General features: G+C 45.9%; 2 protein-coding genes across 3 annotated transcripts; one reads left to right on the forward strand and one right to left on the reverse strand.

Moving 5' to 3' along the window:
- Window positions 1-328: 328 nt before the first annotated feature.
- Window positions 329-5260, forward strand: LOC144888479 (uncharacterized). Its single transcript, XM_078766455.1, has 3 exons — window positions 329-579; window positions 2228-2408; window positions 4875-5260. Exons 1-3 carry the CDS (start codon window positions 561-563, stop codon window positions 5062-5064), a joined length of 390 nt encoding a protein of 129 aa, XP_078622581.1. The 5' UTR covers window positions 329-560; the 3' UTR covers window positions 5065-5260.
- A 1070-nt stretch (window positions 5261-6330) lies between these two features.
- BCDIN3D (BCDIN3 domain containing RNA methyltransferase) lies at window positions 6331-10489 on the reverse strand. Of its 2 annotated transcripts, XM_078766453.1 has the most exons (4): window positions 9752-10489; window positions 8900-9704; window positions 7477-7614; window positions 6331-7188 (listed from the first exon to the last, which is right to left on the reverse strand). In XM_078766453.1, exons 2-4 carry the CDS (start codon window positions 9101-9103, stop codon window positions 6748-6750), a joined length of 783 nt encoding a protein of 260 aa, XP_078622579.1. In that variant the 5' UTR covers window positions 9104-9704; window positions 9752-10489; the 3' UTR covers window positions 6331-6747. The 2 variants fall into 2 exon arrangements, with proteins under 2 accessions (XP_078622579.1, XP_067989431.2); XM_068133330.2 differs by having other exon boundaries at window positions 8900-10478.
- Window positions 10490-15364: the final 4875 nt, after the last annotated feature.

Here is a 15364-nt window from a genome sequence, read left to right on the forward strand (position 1 = left end):
CAACGTCAATGTCTTCACATCACATGACCACACACCGACAAGAGCATTGCTTTCTTCGTCATTCACTTCGATGTAATATTCCAAACGTTCAGCATCCGTGTTCCAATCATGCGGCCGTATGACGTCATCACGGCGTCTGTCACGAAATAGCGGCAAAAATTGGAGAATTCCACAAGCGATTAAAGCTTGAAAGATGGTCGATTTTAAAATCGAGTTAAAAGGCGTTTCATCAACAGTAAAGTACAATATTGGGGTCGGCGCCGACATGGAAGTGACGTGTATACACACTTCCGTGCAAAATATCCCGCTGGCACAGTCTCAGAACGATCGGTCGTGCCATTGTGCAGTACATGATAACCCTAGCGGGATAGTTCGTGTCAGTGATTTCATTTTTGATGAATATTTATTTTGTCGTCTTTCTATATTAACTTGTTGAAAATGAGTTCGACTTTTATTATCGGATATACTTCGTGTACATTAATATTTTGGGACCAGGGAGCGGCATTAGGTGAACAAGGTGTACATTCCAAGGGTATTCCACGCTCTTGAAGCCGGAAGTCATGCCTTTCCGCCCAACAGGTATTTATTATACAACTTGGCGGGGAATTCTATACAACGTCATTTTGTCTCTTTTCCTTTTAAAATATGGGATGTTACCTCATTATTAGCTGCTTTAACTCTTTAAGAAGAAGAGTAATCTGCCCTCAAGCTTCTACGTAGATTTAGCCTTGTTCCTGATCATGTGCAAGATGTTTATGGATTATGGATCGTCTGTCAAATAAGGCTTTATATTGAGACCCCTCTATAAAACTTCTTCTTCGCTCGTTTGCAGATTAGCATCACAGGATTTTCGAATGCAGTGCCCTCTGTAGGTTAGGGCAGGAATATTGTAATTTGTTCATGATGCCGGCGATAACTCACCTCCTCATCGCTAAGGACACCGTGGGATGTTTAACCTCACACACATCGATAAATCACCCTGCCTGGAAACATTGGGATGACGATTTGGTCGCTGGGTCGGGATTCGAACCCAGGATAGACAGCTTGGAGGTGAAGGTGAGTATGTGTACCTCCAGGGCCGATGCCACCTGTCAGCCCAGGTTTGGCATCGATAGTATTTCCTTCATGAAGGTTGAAGCTGGAGTAAAAGGAGTAAAGTTTCTTTGTGACCATGAAACTAACTCGTAGTTTACAGGCAGCGTCACACATTCTTCCCAGTGGTGGGCAAGTTCTCCAATTCCAATAGTTTTTTGGTTCAAAGATTTTGGCAGAAAAAGCTTTTAGACACCCCTCGTACTCCGCCTTTTGGTCATCATCCTTATATTGAACAAGCATTCTGAGTATTGCGCTGCAATTCATGTCCCCTACCAAAATTCAAAGTGCCATAACCTTGTCAAAAATGATCGACTATGCAAATTTATGCACGGTTGATGCTGGTTTTCAAACTTGATCTGAGGTATGCTGAGACACGTGTGTGTCACGCCTCGCCTCGTTGATAAGCCCGCAAGGTCGCTCCGTGGAGCAGACTGCACGTATTGCACTGTGTGAATTATATAATTACCAACTCACGGTCTGAGGTAACTCGGCTAAAAATTGTCCGATTTGCACCAAATAAAGTTAATGAATGGTTGCACAGACCCCTACTTCTCACTAAAAGTAGGGGAAAAAATGTAAATCGGAGTTAAAATAAGCCCGCAGGGTCGCTCCGTGGAGCGGCCTGCACGTATTGCATTGTGTGAATTATATAATTACCAACTCACGGTCTGAGGTAACTCGGCTAAAAATGATCCGATTTGCACCAAATAAAGTTCATGAATGGTTACACAGACCCCCAATTCTCACTAAAAGTGGAAACAGAATGTAAATTGGAGTTAAAACAAGGAATATTAACAGCTTTGACTTACCGCACTCCAAATTATAGTCCGGAAAACTGTTGGGGAAATTACCAAAGTTCAAAGTGCCATAACTTTGTCAAAAATGATCGAAACGTCGTGAAGTTCGAACTTGATCTGTAACTTATCATGAGGAAACCATGTGCCGAGTTTGAAATCATTAGGATTAAGAGTTTAGGAAAAAAGTCCAGAAAACTGTTCTTTGCGTGACGGACTGAGGGACAGAGTGCAACCCTATAGTCCCCTCCGGTGTACACCGGTAGGGGACTAATAAGCAACCAGCAACCCTGGTATCGTGACATGATTTGTCAGATGAACCATCCTCTGACCCACAGTGCTCCTGCTCTGGCGGCGATCGTACGGGCAGCCATGCAAACACGCCCGGCACAAAGCATCGGGAGACACAAGGCACGAGAAGGAAATCCGCGATGCACGCCATGCTTTCTTACGTGATGATCCTGCGTACACACCTCAACAACAAACACGAAAAGGGATGCGCTACATCGCCTGGGCTTGGTAAGACGAGATGGCAAGATGTACTCTATGTGGAAGGCATAAAATACAACTTTCAAGGTGGACTACACAGGAAGGCTTCTATTTTTACTTCAAGTTGTGACTATTTGCTTTAAATGTGCAACTGTTTTGTACTATAAATGGACGAGTTGTGTGAGATGTTTAAGATAATAAAGGGTATTCACAAAATAAGTGCAGAATAATTATTCAGCACAATGGAGAGTGATATGACATGGGGCCACAGCCTGAGAGTAAAGAAGAGGAGAGTTGGGACGGAAATAATTGGCAAGGAGGGTGTTTCACTTTTATTTAATTATTTTATTTAATTTTTTTTTTTTGTATACAGAATCGAGGCTCGTGTAGGAGCTAACACATTGGACATGAAAAACATGCACATACACATAAAACATGCAATGAAGGGAGCGGGAGGCAAGAGGGGAGCACACAAGCACAACAACAGTAGAGAACAGGGATGTCGGTAGATCTGTGGAAGGGAGAGGGCTGGGGGAGGAGGGAGGGGTACACGGCATAAAGCAAATGAACACCACTAGGAATTTCAGTAAAAAAGTTGGGGATTGAAAGAGGTGGATTTGGGGTGTTTTAACGGGGATAGAAAAGATCAAGGTTTTGGATGGGGGAAAATAAGAGATGGTGGTGAACAGCTGTTTTCAAAACCTGGAGGGAGGAGCGGGATTGAAGAGAGTGAGGGAGTTTGTTCCAGAGGTGGGAGAAAAGAGAAGTGAAGGTGTGAAGGTGAGAAGAGAGTCTTGATTTTGGCAGTTTAACCATAAGAGGGTTTGCTGGCAGATCTTGTGTGTCCTGAAGGAATATTTGGGGGACAGAGCACAGACAGAGCAGGGGTAGCAAAGCCGGAGAGGAGTCGGTGGAAGACAGAAAGACCACCAACCTGTCTGCGGTGAGAGAGACAGAAAGGACCTCAGAATCAGCTTCAGGGAATCTGAATGCTTTGGTTTCAACCGCGTGAAGCCGAGCTCGGTGTGAGGCAGGAGCACCAACCCAGAGGGGAGAGCAGTATTCCATTGAGCTGCGGATGCAAGCTTTGTACGTGGTGAGGAGCTCAGGTGTGCCAAGGAAGGACTTCGCACGACGGACGATGCCCAGTCGGTGACTCGCTTTGGAGGCCAGCTTGAAAATGTGGTTTTCCCAGGAAAGATTATGGCAGATAGTGAGACCCAAAAGCTTGAGTGACAGAACTTCTTCAAGAGGATTGTTCAGAAAGTAGATGGGAGGGTTGTCCAGTCGGTCTTTTCAGAGAGACATCGTAAGAGCGAGAGATTTGTCAGAATTGAAAGACATGTTCCTCTTGTTTGACCAGTTTGTGATTTTGTCCAGGTCTGCAGAGAGTGAGGAGGCTGCAGACTGCCGATCTGTGGGTTGAGATATTGAGCCGCAGATAGTGGAGTCATCAGCAGAGAGATAGAGAGGATTTTCCAGAGAGTCAGAGAGATCATTGATGAAGACCAGAAATAGCACAGGGCCCACAACACTACCTTGGGGAACTCCAGCCTGAACAGGAAGGGGAGATGAGAGAAATCCATTCAGGGCCACATGTTGACTGCGACCAGAGAGGAGGTCTGCAAGCCATGCGTGGAAGTTTCCATGGATACCATAGGAGGAGAGTTTGGTGAGCAGAGCTGGGTGCCAGACCGTATCAAAGGCACGTGATATGTCAAGGGAGACTGCTCTAATTTCCTGTTTGGCATTGAGGACCTCCATCCATTGTTGAGAGAGCAGAAGCAGCATGTCCAGAGTAGAATGACCTGGTCTGAATCCATATTGATGATCAGAGATCAAACCATTGGAGAAGAGGAAGGATTTGATATCCGAAGCAATGATGGATTCCATGACTTTGCTGATAATTGGGAGCAAGCTGATTGGCCTGCAGTTGCAAGGATCTGTTTTTGCACCTTTTTGTGTAAAGCTGTAATGTTGGCGGATTTCCAAGCTGATAGCAGATGACCTTCAGCAAAAGAGAGGGTGAAGAGAACAGAGAGAGGTTGTGATGGAGCAGCAGAGCAGGATTGTGTGACCCGTGGACTGATCCCATCTGGTCCCATTAACACGTAAGAGTAGTTAATGCCTGGAATGGTTGTGGCAACAGAAACAGGAGATATGGATGAGATTGGAATGAGATAGGTACCTGGAAGTATTGGAGAGAGAGAGGGCTATCGGGATGTTGGCAGGACGTTTAGGTAGCTTGTTTGTGGATGGGTGTTTGTTTAGTGCAGGCAAGGTGGGCCAAGTGCCCTTCTCCTTTGCCAAAGTTACTTTTATTCCTTGTTGTCGTTCGTCGACTCTGGGCAAGCTGTTCTGTTTTTACAAATGTGCACATACAATATCCATCTGTGCTTTAAGTAAAATGAAATGTGCAAGTTTGTTGTGATCAAGATGAAACCAAATCAAATATTGATTCTCGGCCTCCTTGTCCTGCCTCTGACGGTGACGTAGGGCATTGGGTCTTCCCACCGGCGTTGCTGCATTCCTGTTCACAAAGTACTGTGTCGAGAAGAGGAGGGTGGCCAACATGCGTTCGCGCCGTCGCATGCGCGATGCGACCGAAGGTGAATACGAGAGCCCTCGCTACGGAAAGGTGGTCAAGGGAAGAGCTGTTGCAGATGTGGTGAAGTCTCAAACTTAGTCATGCTCTTTTGAATCGGACTTTAATTACTCATGATTTATGGGGCAGGCGGAGAATGCGAAACAAAGCGGCCTTTTTGGTTTGTGGCTGAGGAAGCTGCTCTCAAATGGAGTGTTTATGAACAATGTTGTAATGACTATTTAGTGCATGTGGCCACGCCATGTAAAATGAAATAAAAAAAAAAAGGAAGAGTCAATGAGCTCGTTGTGGAGAGGACGGGGGCTTGTTCTAAGTGGGTCGGCGGTGGCACGACCACCACCGCACCACACCCCAAAGGCATTCAAGTCGAACATTCAATGACTGACATGAGCAGCAGTGATTTGCATCATTGCTGGGAATGCAGCTGATGTCCTCCGGAAGGGTAGGGAAGGTATATCTGAAATATGGGCTGGATGTTCCACAATAACTTGTTTATTCCTTGTTGAAAGACACGGCGATCTTTTCCATCCACCAATTAATGCTAGCGGGTGGGATACTCGGCTTAATGTCCATCCAAGGGATAGTGCCCTTCGTGATGCAACGGCCTACCTCTGAAAAACCAACCGGATGCTTCGTAGTCGGGTGGGGAATCGAACCCAAGCTCGGTAGCTCAAACGTAAACTAGAACGGGCACTCGGTAGAGCGCATACCTTCGCCGCAGCTACTGTTCTGTACTTGGCATGGGAGTGTAGGGAACAGAACAGTGAACAGTTTGGTGCTGATTTCATGCAAATCGGATAAGAATTGACCGAGTTATGACAAAAAACGCACATTTTGCAAGGTCGTGACCCCCCTGACCTTTGACCCCCAACCGCTAACAAGGGTAATGTCTTCACTGGGTCATGTCGTATATCACAAGATCGGGCATTGAATTCTGAACATTTTGGCATTAGTTGCATGCCAATTGGATAAAAATTGACCGCGCTATGGTAAAAATACGATTTTGACCTTTTCGTGACCTTGACCTTGACCTTTGACCCGATTGCTCCCAAAATCTAATCAAATGTGTCCCGTATAATAACCAATCATCCCACCAAATTTCATGCAATTCGGTTGAATACTTTTTGAGTTATGCGAATAACATACACACACACACACACACAGACATACAAATAAATACACAGCGATCAAAACATAACCTTCCGCTTTTGCGAAGGTAATAAATGTGTTACCTCTGCAACAACCTGGACCGCTCTTCGAAGCAGGAAGATCAAACGTCGGATGCACGCACGGTGTTGAAGTGGCATAAGATGAAGGCCTCAAATTTACAACAAGGCACGAAGCTGGCTGGATACAAGGCTCAGTTTTATCGTGAGAAGTGGGAATGGCACCTGATTTAATGAACCTTTACAATCGGTACACCTTTATTAAGGTATACCTTAACATATTCCTCTCTTTGCTATCTGCTCCTACCTATTCCTCTTCTCCACGTTTCACAGAGGCATTTGCTCGTATCTACTCCCAAGGTACCTTTCACCCTCATTAGTGCTGTACCTGTACATAGCGTCACCACCCCGATCTCAGTACAATCAGTGGTTTATACGTTAAGGAAACAGCCGAGATTCCCATAATGCTTTTGGTTTGTGATGAAGAAAGTGTTCTGCTCCTGATGCTTTCATGATGCCCCAATCGTTTCCTCTCGCTCTCTCACATGCTGCGGTCGCCGCTTTGACCTCTGCACCTGTTTGTTTCCTCCACAGCGGTTCACCCTTCATCTTGGTCCTCTTCTCCCTCCTGCCTCGTGTTACGCCCAAACAACAGCATTGGCCGACCCCAGGTCGTATCCCCAAAACTCTTCACAAAACGCATCCCACATTCCTCACAGAGGAACGCTTTCACGTCGCATCGCGCTCGAGGACGCCCGAGCATTCCGGCCAAGGCGGGGGGTTCCGCTTGCCCGAGCCTCCTCAAACGTCGCCCGGCCGCTCGGTAGCAACGCCAAGGCTGAGGCTCGACGAGGATCCAGCGCGAATTAGCGGACAGCCACGCGAGGAAGGCTTTTAGGCCGGCATCGCCGTGGTGGAGGTGGATCCACATCGTGACCGAAAGGCACAGGGAGAGATCCAACGGGCCTGGTTCTCGTCCCAGCGACCCCAAGAAGTCTTGCAGAACCGCATCACGGTGAATGGGGTCTGTGATATCCGTCTTTATAAGGAGAGGATACAAATGGATTATAGTTTATGAAATCTCCCTGGATGGTTTCTCATTATAGAACATACAATGATCTGACGAGTCACCATTTTCAAAACGATCCTGAGTGCTGAGCTTTGATTTTCAATCTATAAATGCAAAAATGGTGGAAATATTTAATTTCCTATTCCATGCTTCCTACGTTAACATTCCTTCTCCTTTCATCTTCATCTTCCCCCCTATCCTAATTCTTCCCCTTCTGAAATTACCCAACCTGCTAGAAAGCGAGAAAGCCCTCCTCACCTGTTCATAGCGGATGTTTTGGGGATGTGAGTTAGTGCTCCTGGCTTGGGAAATCAGCCAGGGGTCAAGGTCAAGTCCCAGCAGGTGCACGGGTGATGAGCAGGTACACACATGCTGGTAGAATGCCACAGCAAAGCCCTAAGCGAGGAGGTGACAATCAAGCCATTATGTGATAACAACTTGAAAAAACAAACAAATCCAATCAAAGTGGTATTAGTACACAAACCCAAACAATTAGTGCGTGCTAAGCAACGAGCAATTTGCTCCTGGACGCCATCAATCCACGAGAAAGAAGAAGAACCACTCCTTTCTTGGCTGCTGAAGCAGTTTTTCCTTGGCTTGGGGATACAATCCCAGACAGGTTGCCACTCCGACGCAGGATACCGCGGAAGGACGACAGGCTGAGTCGACGACCCTAAGATCTAAAGCCAGCTACCTTAACCGTTAATCCAACACCAGGCCATTCAATCCTTGTAACTGGGAAAAAGAATGCTGCTCTAGTGCAGTGCCAGAGGGTGCTGCACCTTGCTGCACACTTATTCACAGCGGATGTAACGCCAGTTTGTCCCATCTGCAATTACGTGGATGTAAAAATAAAAGGTCACGTGGTATCCACATCCAGCAACAAGTTCTTTTTTCTGGTGCCGTAGCCCGTAGGAGCATAAACCTCATATTATAACTATAAGGGATGTTCAGGACATATATGTTTATTACAAGGCAGGTATCATAGATATCCAGTATGTCAGTGAACTTACAATGGTGTGTATGCGTTAAGGTGAGTTCATTGATGGATAAAATGTCTCAAAACCTTCGATTTTAAAAACCTTGCTGTGTAAGCCATTGCACTTATGAGGCCAGTGCTAAGGCCTGCCTTTTTTACGATGAAAAAAGGTAAAAAATCAAACATTTCAACAGCCTTGGACGTGCACCTTGACCCCATGGCCAAGGCACAACGTCTATCAAGGCTGTCCCATTAACATTACACATGCACCTCAACCCCAAGGCTGAAGCACATGGTCATTCAAACACATGCATCCTGACCCCGAAGGGCCACAATGCATGGTCATACCATTGGACCACTCCTCTCAATAGGAGTGAGTCCCCATGATCCACTGACAGGGAAATTACTCCTGTCAGGTAACCAACTCAACCAAAGGTGGTTCAGTTCAGTAAGCCATTGCTCACACTAGAATACATGGTGAGCGTTCATGCACTTTATCGAAGCCATGTCAATGTAATGAGCGGTAGTACACCTTCAAATCGAGTTTCGCATTCTGAATCAGTCAACTCTTCCGCTACCGAGTCTACCCTATCCTCTTCCTCCATACCATAAAAACCCGCTTTTAAGTAAGTGTACTTTGTCTTTTCACCCCCATTTATATCTTCATATTTTATGATGAAAGAAAGGAAGGAAGGAACTTACCCCAGAGTTACAACCCACGTCGAGAATAGCGAGGGAAGTAGTTGTTTCTGGAAAGAGCTGGTAGAGTAAATTTTGCGGGATTAGAGCCAGACGAGCTTCCGCCGGGTTGAACGAGTAGTAACACCGGAAGTTACCGTACGGAGCTGTCCCGAGGTCGCCTTGAGGGGAATCGCGCCTCGACTCTTTGAGCTCGTCATTTTCCATGTGACGTCACTCACGGCCACCAAAAATCGTTCAGGTTCTTGTGGTGCAGTATTGTGGGGGATACCGTCCCGTTACCGATGGGATTATTGATGGTATGGTTGTTCCGTGCGCTCGGTTATTGGAGCCGCGCCCCTTTAAGAGGATCGGGCGGAAGTGACGGGGGTTTATTTAGAGGAGTTCCGGTTTGGTTGCAGGTGGTTTGTTGGAATAAAGGAGCCTTGAGCTATTCAAGAAGTTTCAGCCTTGTGTTGCCCGTCACTCCTACAGTATAATCTTTTTTTGGCTCCATCTACTTTTATATGTTTTCTGCGAAAGTTTGTTATGTTTACTTTAATAACTAAATTACATAAACGAATGTGAAAACGCCGCAGTAGTTAACGTGCGCCCGCCATGCTTATTTTGCACTCTTTTTATTTATTTGTTTTTTTTAAGCGGTTCACAAACTGTTTTGCTTATATGATATCATACTAGACTTACTCCTGAGAAAATGCGAACGAACAGATATGACGAACGTCAGTACTTGTTAAAACGATGCCACACTGTCATTCTCAGATCCAATCAGGGTTACTACGGAGACATAAGCCACACCCACACTGTCATTCTCAGATCCAATCAGGGTTACTACGGAGACATAAGCCACACCCACACTGTCATTCTCAGATCCAATCAGGGTTACTACGGAGACATAAGCCACACCCACACTGTCATTCTCAGATCCAATCAGGGTTACTACGGAGACATAAGCCACACCCACACTGTCATTCTCAGATCCAATCAGGGTTACTACGGAGACATAAGCCACACCCACACTGTCATTCTCAGATCCAATCAGGGTTACTACGGACATAAGCCACACCCACACTGTCATTCTCAGATCCAATCAGGGTTACTATGGAGACATGAGCCACACCCACACTGTCATTCTCAGATCCAATCAGGGTTATTACGGAGACATAAGCCACACCCACACTGTCATTCTCAGATCCAATCAGGGTTACTACGGAGACATAAGCCACACCCACACTGTCATTCTCAGATCCAATCAGGGTTATTACGGAGACAAGCCACACCCACACTGTCATTCTCAGAGCCAATCAGGGTTACTACGGAGACATAAGCCACACCCACACTAATTCTCAGATCCAATCAGGGTTACTACGGAGACATAAGCCACACCCACACGGCTCGTGCGCCTTTTAATGGTCTATATTAGTACAACAAACAGCCTGGACTGGCGCTAATGGTTTTTTTTTGGTGATTGCTTGCTTACCTCATTAGGATTTTGTCATGCTTGGCGGCATTTGGAGACTTGAATGAAAGTACTTGGTATGACGTAACACGCAATCAAAGCCAAGTGTAATTTTATTAAAACGTTGGTGAAACATGACCTCTTTCTTGGGAAGTTATAAAATTTATAAAATATTTCTGTTGTTGTGACAAGAAAGTCATGTGATTGGCATTGATAAATAATTATTTATTATAAGGATAAACAAGGACAAGGAACTTCGACTCAGGAAGAGGACATTTTGCCCACCATGCCCAGGGTGTGTTCCGTCAGCAAGCAGTTTGCTCCTGTTTCTGACTCCATTTATTACCCTGCGCTCGTGAAGCGAAACAATGGTGAGTGGTGAGTGGACAGGAACATACCCCGGGCATGGTGGGCCAAATGGCCTCTTCCTGAGTCGAAGTGAGTCGAAACAGGACGGAAACAGTGGTGAGTTTGAGGTGAAGGTGGGAGTGCATCAGGGGTCGGTACTAAGTCCACTACTACAGACTTGGCATTTAATATGGAATTTTTTTTTTGTGGGGGTGAACTTACTTTTCAAGATGTCTTAGAACCAAAAGTTCATTGGAATTATGTTGAAATTATTCTAGATTTTGTTAATGTGACCTTTAAAAGAAACAAAAACCACATTTGACATTTCGAAACAAATAAATTGATCCTTGAAAGTGATGTAAACTGATATCGAACTCAATTCACGGACAGTACTGTGTTAAACTTCTGTGCGTTTTCCAGAAGTATCTCTTTATTTTGCACATTAGCCAAAATTTTTTTTAACAAAAACAAAAGTTAAATTACGACGAGGATTACGGACAGTAAAATTACAGTTCAGTACTTCGTGTAACCCCCACGAGCATTCAGGAGAGCACGTACACGTTGAGGCATGCTGTTCACGAGATTTGCCAAGGTTTGGACAGGAATCGCTTGCCATGCAGTGACAATAGCCTGCTGCAATTCACGCACAGAGGTCGACTGCTGGTCCAAGTGGTCGATTTGACGCGTTAATTCTGCCCACAAGTTCTCTATCGGATTCATATCCGGGGACATGGCACGCCACTCCATATGCTCTACACCACGGTCAGCAAGAAAGTGTTGGATCATGCGAGCACGATGAGGCCGTGCATTGTCATCTTGGAAAACAAAGTTTCCTCAAAAGGCTGCACAAGCAAATGGAAGCAATGTTTCTTCCAGAATGGCCCTGTACTTGAACTGGTTCAGGTTTCCATTCAGAACAACCAGGTCAGTTTTGCCCCCTGCATGAAAAGCAGCCCAAACGGTCACCACACCACCTCCAGCTTGGACTCTTGGCACTATACAATCTTTGTTGTAGGCTTCATGCACTTGTCTGCGCACTCGGATGCGGCCACCTTGACGATAGACCAGAAATCTAGACTCGTCTCTGAAGATCACGTGATTCCAGTGTCCTGGCTGCCATTGACGGTGCTCTCTGGCCCACTGCAATCGGCGCTGGCGGTGTTGTCTGGTCAGGCGTGGCTTTCTCAGGGGACGCCTGGCACGATAGCCTGCTAGAACCAGTCGTTGGTTGACTATCCTTCTGGATACAGGCACATTTGTCAGTTGCTGCCACTCAGCCCTAAGCCGATTAGCTGACTTGGTACGGCTATTGCGGACTAACCGGTGCAACTGGCGATCATCCCTCCTTGTGGTTCTGCGGGGACGTCCTGGCCTCGGTATTGGAGTAGGGACACCCCTCTGAGCATTTCGTTTCAGGATCTTTGACACCTGACCTTGAGTGATGCCATACTACCGAGCAATAGCACGCTGTTTCATGCCATAATTTCGTTAAGCCACCACTCCATGACAAACAGCATTGTCGAGTTGACGGACCATCTCCAGAGGAAGCGGCAATAACTTTTGGAGACGTGCAGCAGTTGTTTTCCACTAATACAGAACGCAACAACCCTTGTATACCCGTCTGTGGAGCCAATCATCAAATGCACCTGTCCGTACATTTTGCCACGCCACCTGAGATATAATCCTGTTGCTGACTTCTTGCTGCGACAGACAATCAGTGACATGGTTATTTTAACAAATAAATCACCAAAGTGTAAAATAAACTCACCAGATTGATATACTGGGTTAAGAAAGTAAACCCAAGTCAAGAAAAAAAAAAATTCCATTTTTAATGCCAAGTCTGTATTTGGAGCTGTGATGGAGGTGCTGGCTCGGAATGTAAAGGAGGGTTTACCGTGGGAGTTGTTGTATGCAGATGATCTGGTGTTGATTGCAGAAAGTATGGATGTACTGAAAGAGAAGATGAACAAGTGGAAGGAATGTATGGAGACAAAAGGTCTGAAGGTGAATATCGGAAAAACGAAGGTGATGGCAAGTGGTAAAGCATGTGGTTATATGGAAAGAACTGGGAAGTGGCCGTGTGCTGTGTGCATGAAGGGTGGCGGAGTGAATTCCATTCAATGTACAATGTGCGCTGAGTGGGTTCATCAAAAATGTAGTGGTTTGAGAGGGTCATTAACCAGTGTCGCAGCTACATTCAAGTGTAAGGTGTGCACAGAGGGAGCTGCAGATGGAGGAAATGTTGAGTTGGATCATGGAGACGGCGAGAAGCTGGAAGGTGTGAAAACATTTTGCTACCTAGGAGACATGCTGAATGGAGAAGGTGGATCAGACTCGGCGACGGTTGCTCGAGTGAGATGTGCATGGAAGAAGTTTCGGGAACTGAGTGGCGTGCTGACGAGAAGGGGAGTGTCGTTGAAGCTGAAGGGAAAGGTGTATGCTGCATGTGTGAGAAGTGTTATGATTTATGGTAGCGAGACATGGGTAATGAACGTAGAGCAGCAACGAAGGCTGGAAAGGGTGGAAATGCGAATGGTTCAGTGGATGTGCGGAGTATCGTTGAGAGAGAGGAAGACAAATGATGAATTGTGAAAGATGATGGGAATAGAGCCCTCGATGGATGCTGTTAAGAGAAACAGTTTGAGATGGTTTGGTCATGTGTTGAAGAAGGATGAAAGTGACTGGTTGAGAAGAGTGATGGAAATGAATGTAGAAGGAAGTAGAGGACGGGGAAGACTGAGAAAGACTTGGCTAAAGATGGTGGAAGAAGAAATGCGGGCAAGGGGGTTAACAAGGAGAGTTGCAGAAAATAGGGCAAATGGAGAAGATTGTCATGGGGACCGCAAGGCTAACCTCCGCTCTTGCAGGGAAAATGGCCTTAAAATGCCTGTTGTTTGAAGCTTGAAGGAAAAGAGCTTGAAGCTTGAAGGGAAAGATCGGTCTAATTTCACTACAGCAGGTGTCGACCGTTATTTAAAGAAAAGTCACATGCAGTCACAGAGACGGAGTCTTGTAACTGCTTCCTTCAATACAATAGTGACTGCAAATAATAATAATAATAATAATAATAATAATACATTTATTTTGTGTAGCGCTTTTCAAGAAACCCAAAGACGCTTTAGCATGGTACATAAAACAAAGACAAAAGAGACAAAAATACATAATTAAATAACCAAACAGAAAGGAAGGAGAAGGAGAAGAGACGATCAGGGGTTGAATGCGGTGTTGAACAGGTGGGTCTTGAGTGATGATTTGAATGTGGTGAGTGATGATGAGTCTCTGATGGTTTGCGGTAGTGAGTTCCAGAGTGTGGGAGCAGCGATGGAGAAGGACCTGTCCCCCCAGGATCTGAGTTTGGTCCGGATGGGGGGGGACAGGAGGTTGGTACCAGCAGAGCGGAGCGTGCGTGTGGGAGTGTGTCTGGGAAGGAGGTCAGTCAGGTAGGATGGGGCCAGGTTATGAAGGGCTTTGTAGGTCAGAAGGAGGATTTTGTACTGGATTCTCTGGGAGATGGGGAGCCAGTGGAGCTTGTGAAGGACGGGGGTGATGTGATCCCGGGCCCGGGAGTGGGTGAGTAGACGGGCAGCGGAGTTCTGAATGTATTGAAGCTTATTGATGATATTTGAGGGTGAACCATAGAGGAGGCTGTTGCAGTAGTCCAGACGGGAAGTGATGAAGGCGTGGATGAGGGTTTCTGCAGCTGTGGGGGAGAGGGATGGACGGAGACGGGCGATGTTTTTCAGATGAAAGAAGGCTGTCTTGGTGATCTGTTTGGTGTGTTTGTCGAAAATTTGTCTTTGTGTTTGTCGAAATACAAAACAAACCCCTGGATGCTTGCAAAGCCGCAATCACAATCCAGAACATCGGAAAGAACCATTGACGTCACAAAAAAATGGCGAACGCTACATCACGAAAACCGTTATGAATGTCAAACAATGCAGAGATCACCCACCGACCGGAATACGATCAACCAGAGACAATAATCAGTTATTACTCACTTGACGACGATTCTGTGAAGGGTGAAAACAAGAAAGGATTGATGAATGTAGAGCAGCAGAGATCGTCATGGTGCGACAGGACCCAGGTGGCTCGTAAAAGAAACCTCATGAAATCTCGCGGGATGTCAGATCTCGTGGCACCATGGAACAGACCGCGCTCCAGACGAAACTCCGGCCAACTTACGAAAGGTGCAAAACAGCTGGTCTCCAAGGGAGGTTTTGAATCATGTTAATAAAATCATTGTGCGGATCATTATTACACTCCCTGCCTAAAAATTCACGAAATAAAAATTTATTTGACAATAAAAAACCAAAATTCACACAACAGTAACTTCTAATTAGAGAGTGTCGGCTTGGAGGTAGGTGTCCTTTCCAGAAGTTCTGAAATAGGTCTCTGGTAGATGTGATGAATACCATCAATACAAACCATGATTCCTGCCTTGACGAACTCTTCCATCGTCACCAAGTTTCATCTTTGTAACTCGAGTAAGTGGCCAGTTGTTCTGGGAAGTTTCTTGTGCTGAAGGAGAATTACGTATCCCTCCGAGATGTCAGGTGTTGCCTTGTTCCTCTTTCTGGCAAAATTGAAGGCTCTGGGGTTATTCCTTTCATGGACATAGCCAGACCTGGTCAGCAAGGTACTGAGGACGTCGCCAATGTCGTCGT

The sequence above is a fragment of the Myxine glutinosa genome, chromosome 12 (genome assembly GCF_964187855.1).
Source record: "Myxine glutinosa chromosome 12, kmMyxGlut1.1, whole genome shotgun sequence".
NCBI classification, from domain to species: domain Eukaryota; kingdom Metazoa; phylum Chordata; class Myxini; order Myxiniformes; family Myxinidae; genus Myxine; species Myxine glutinosa.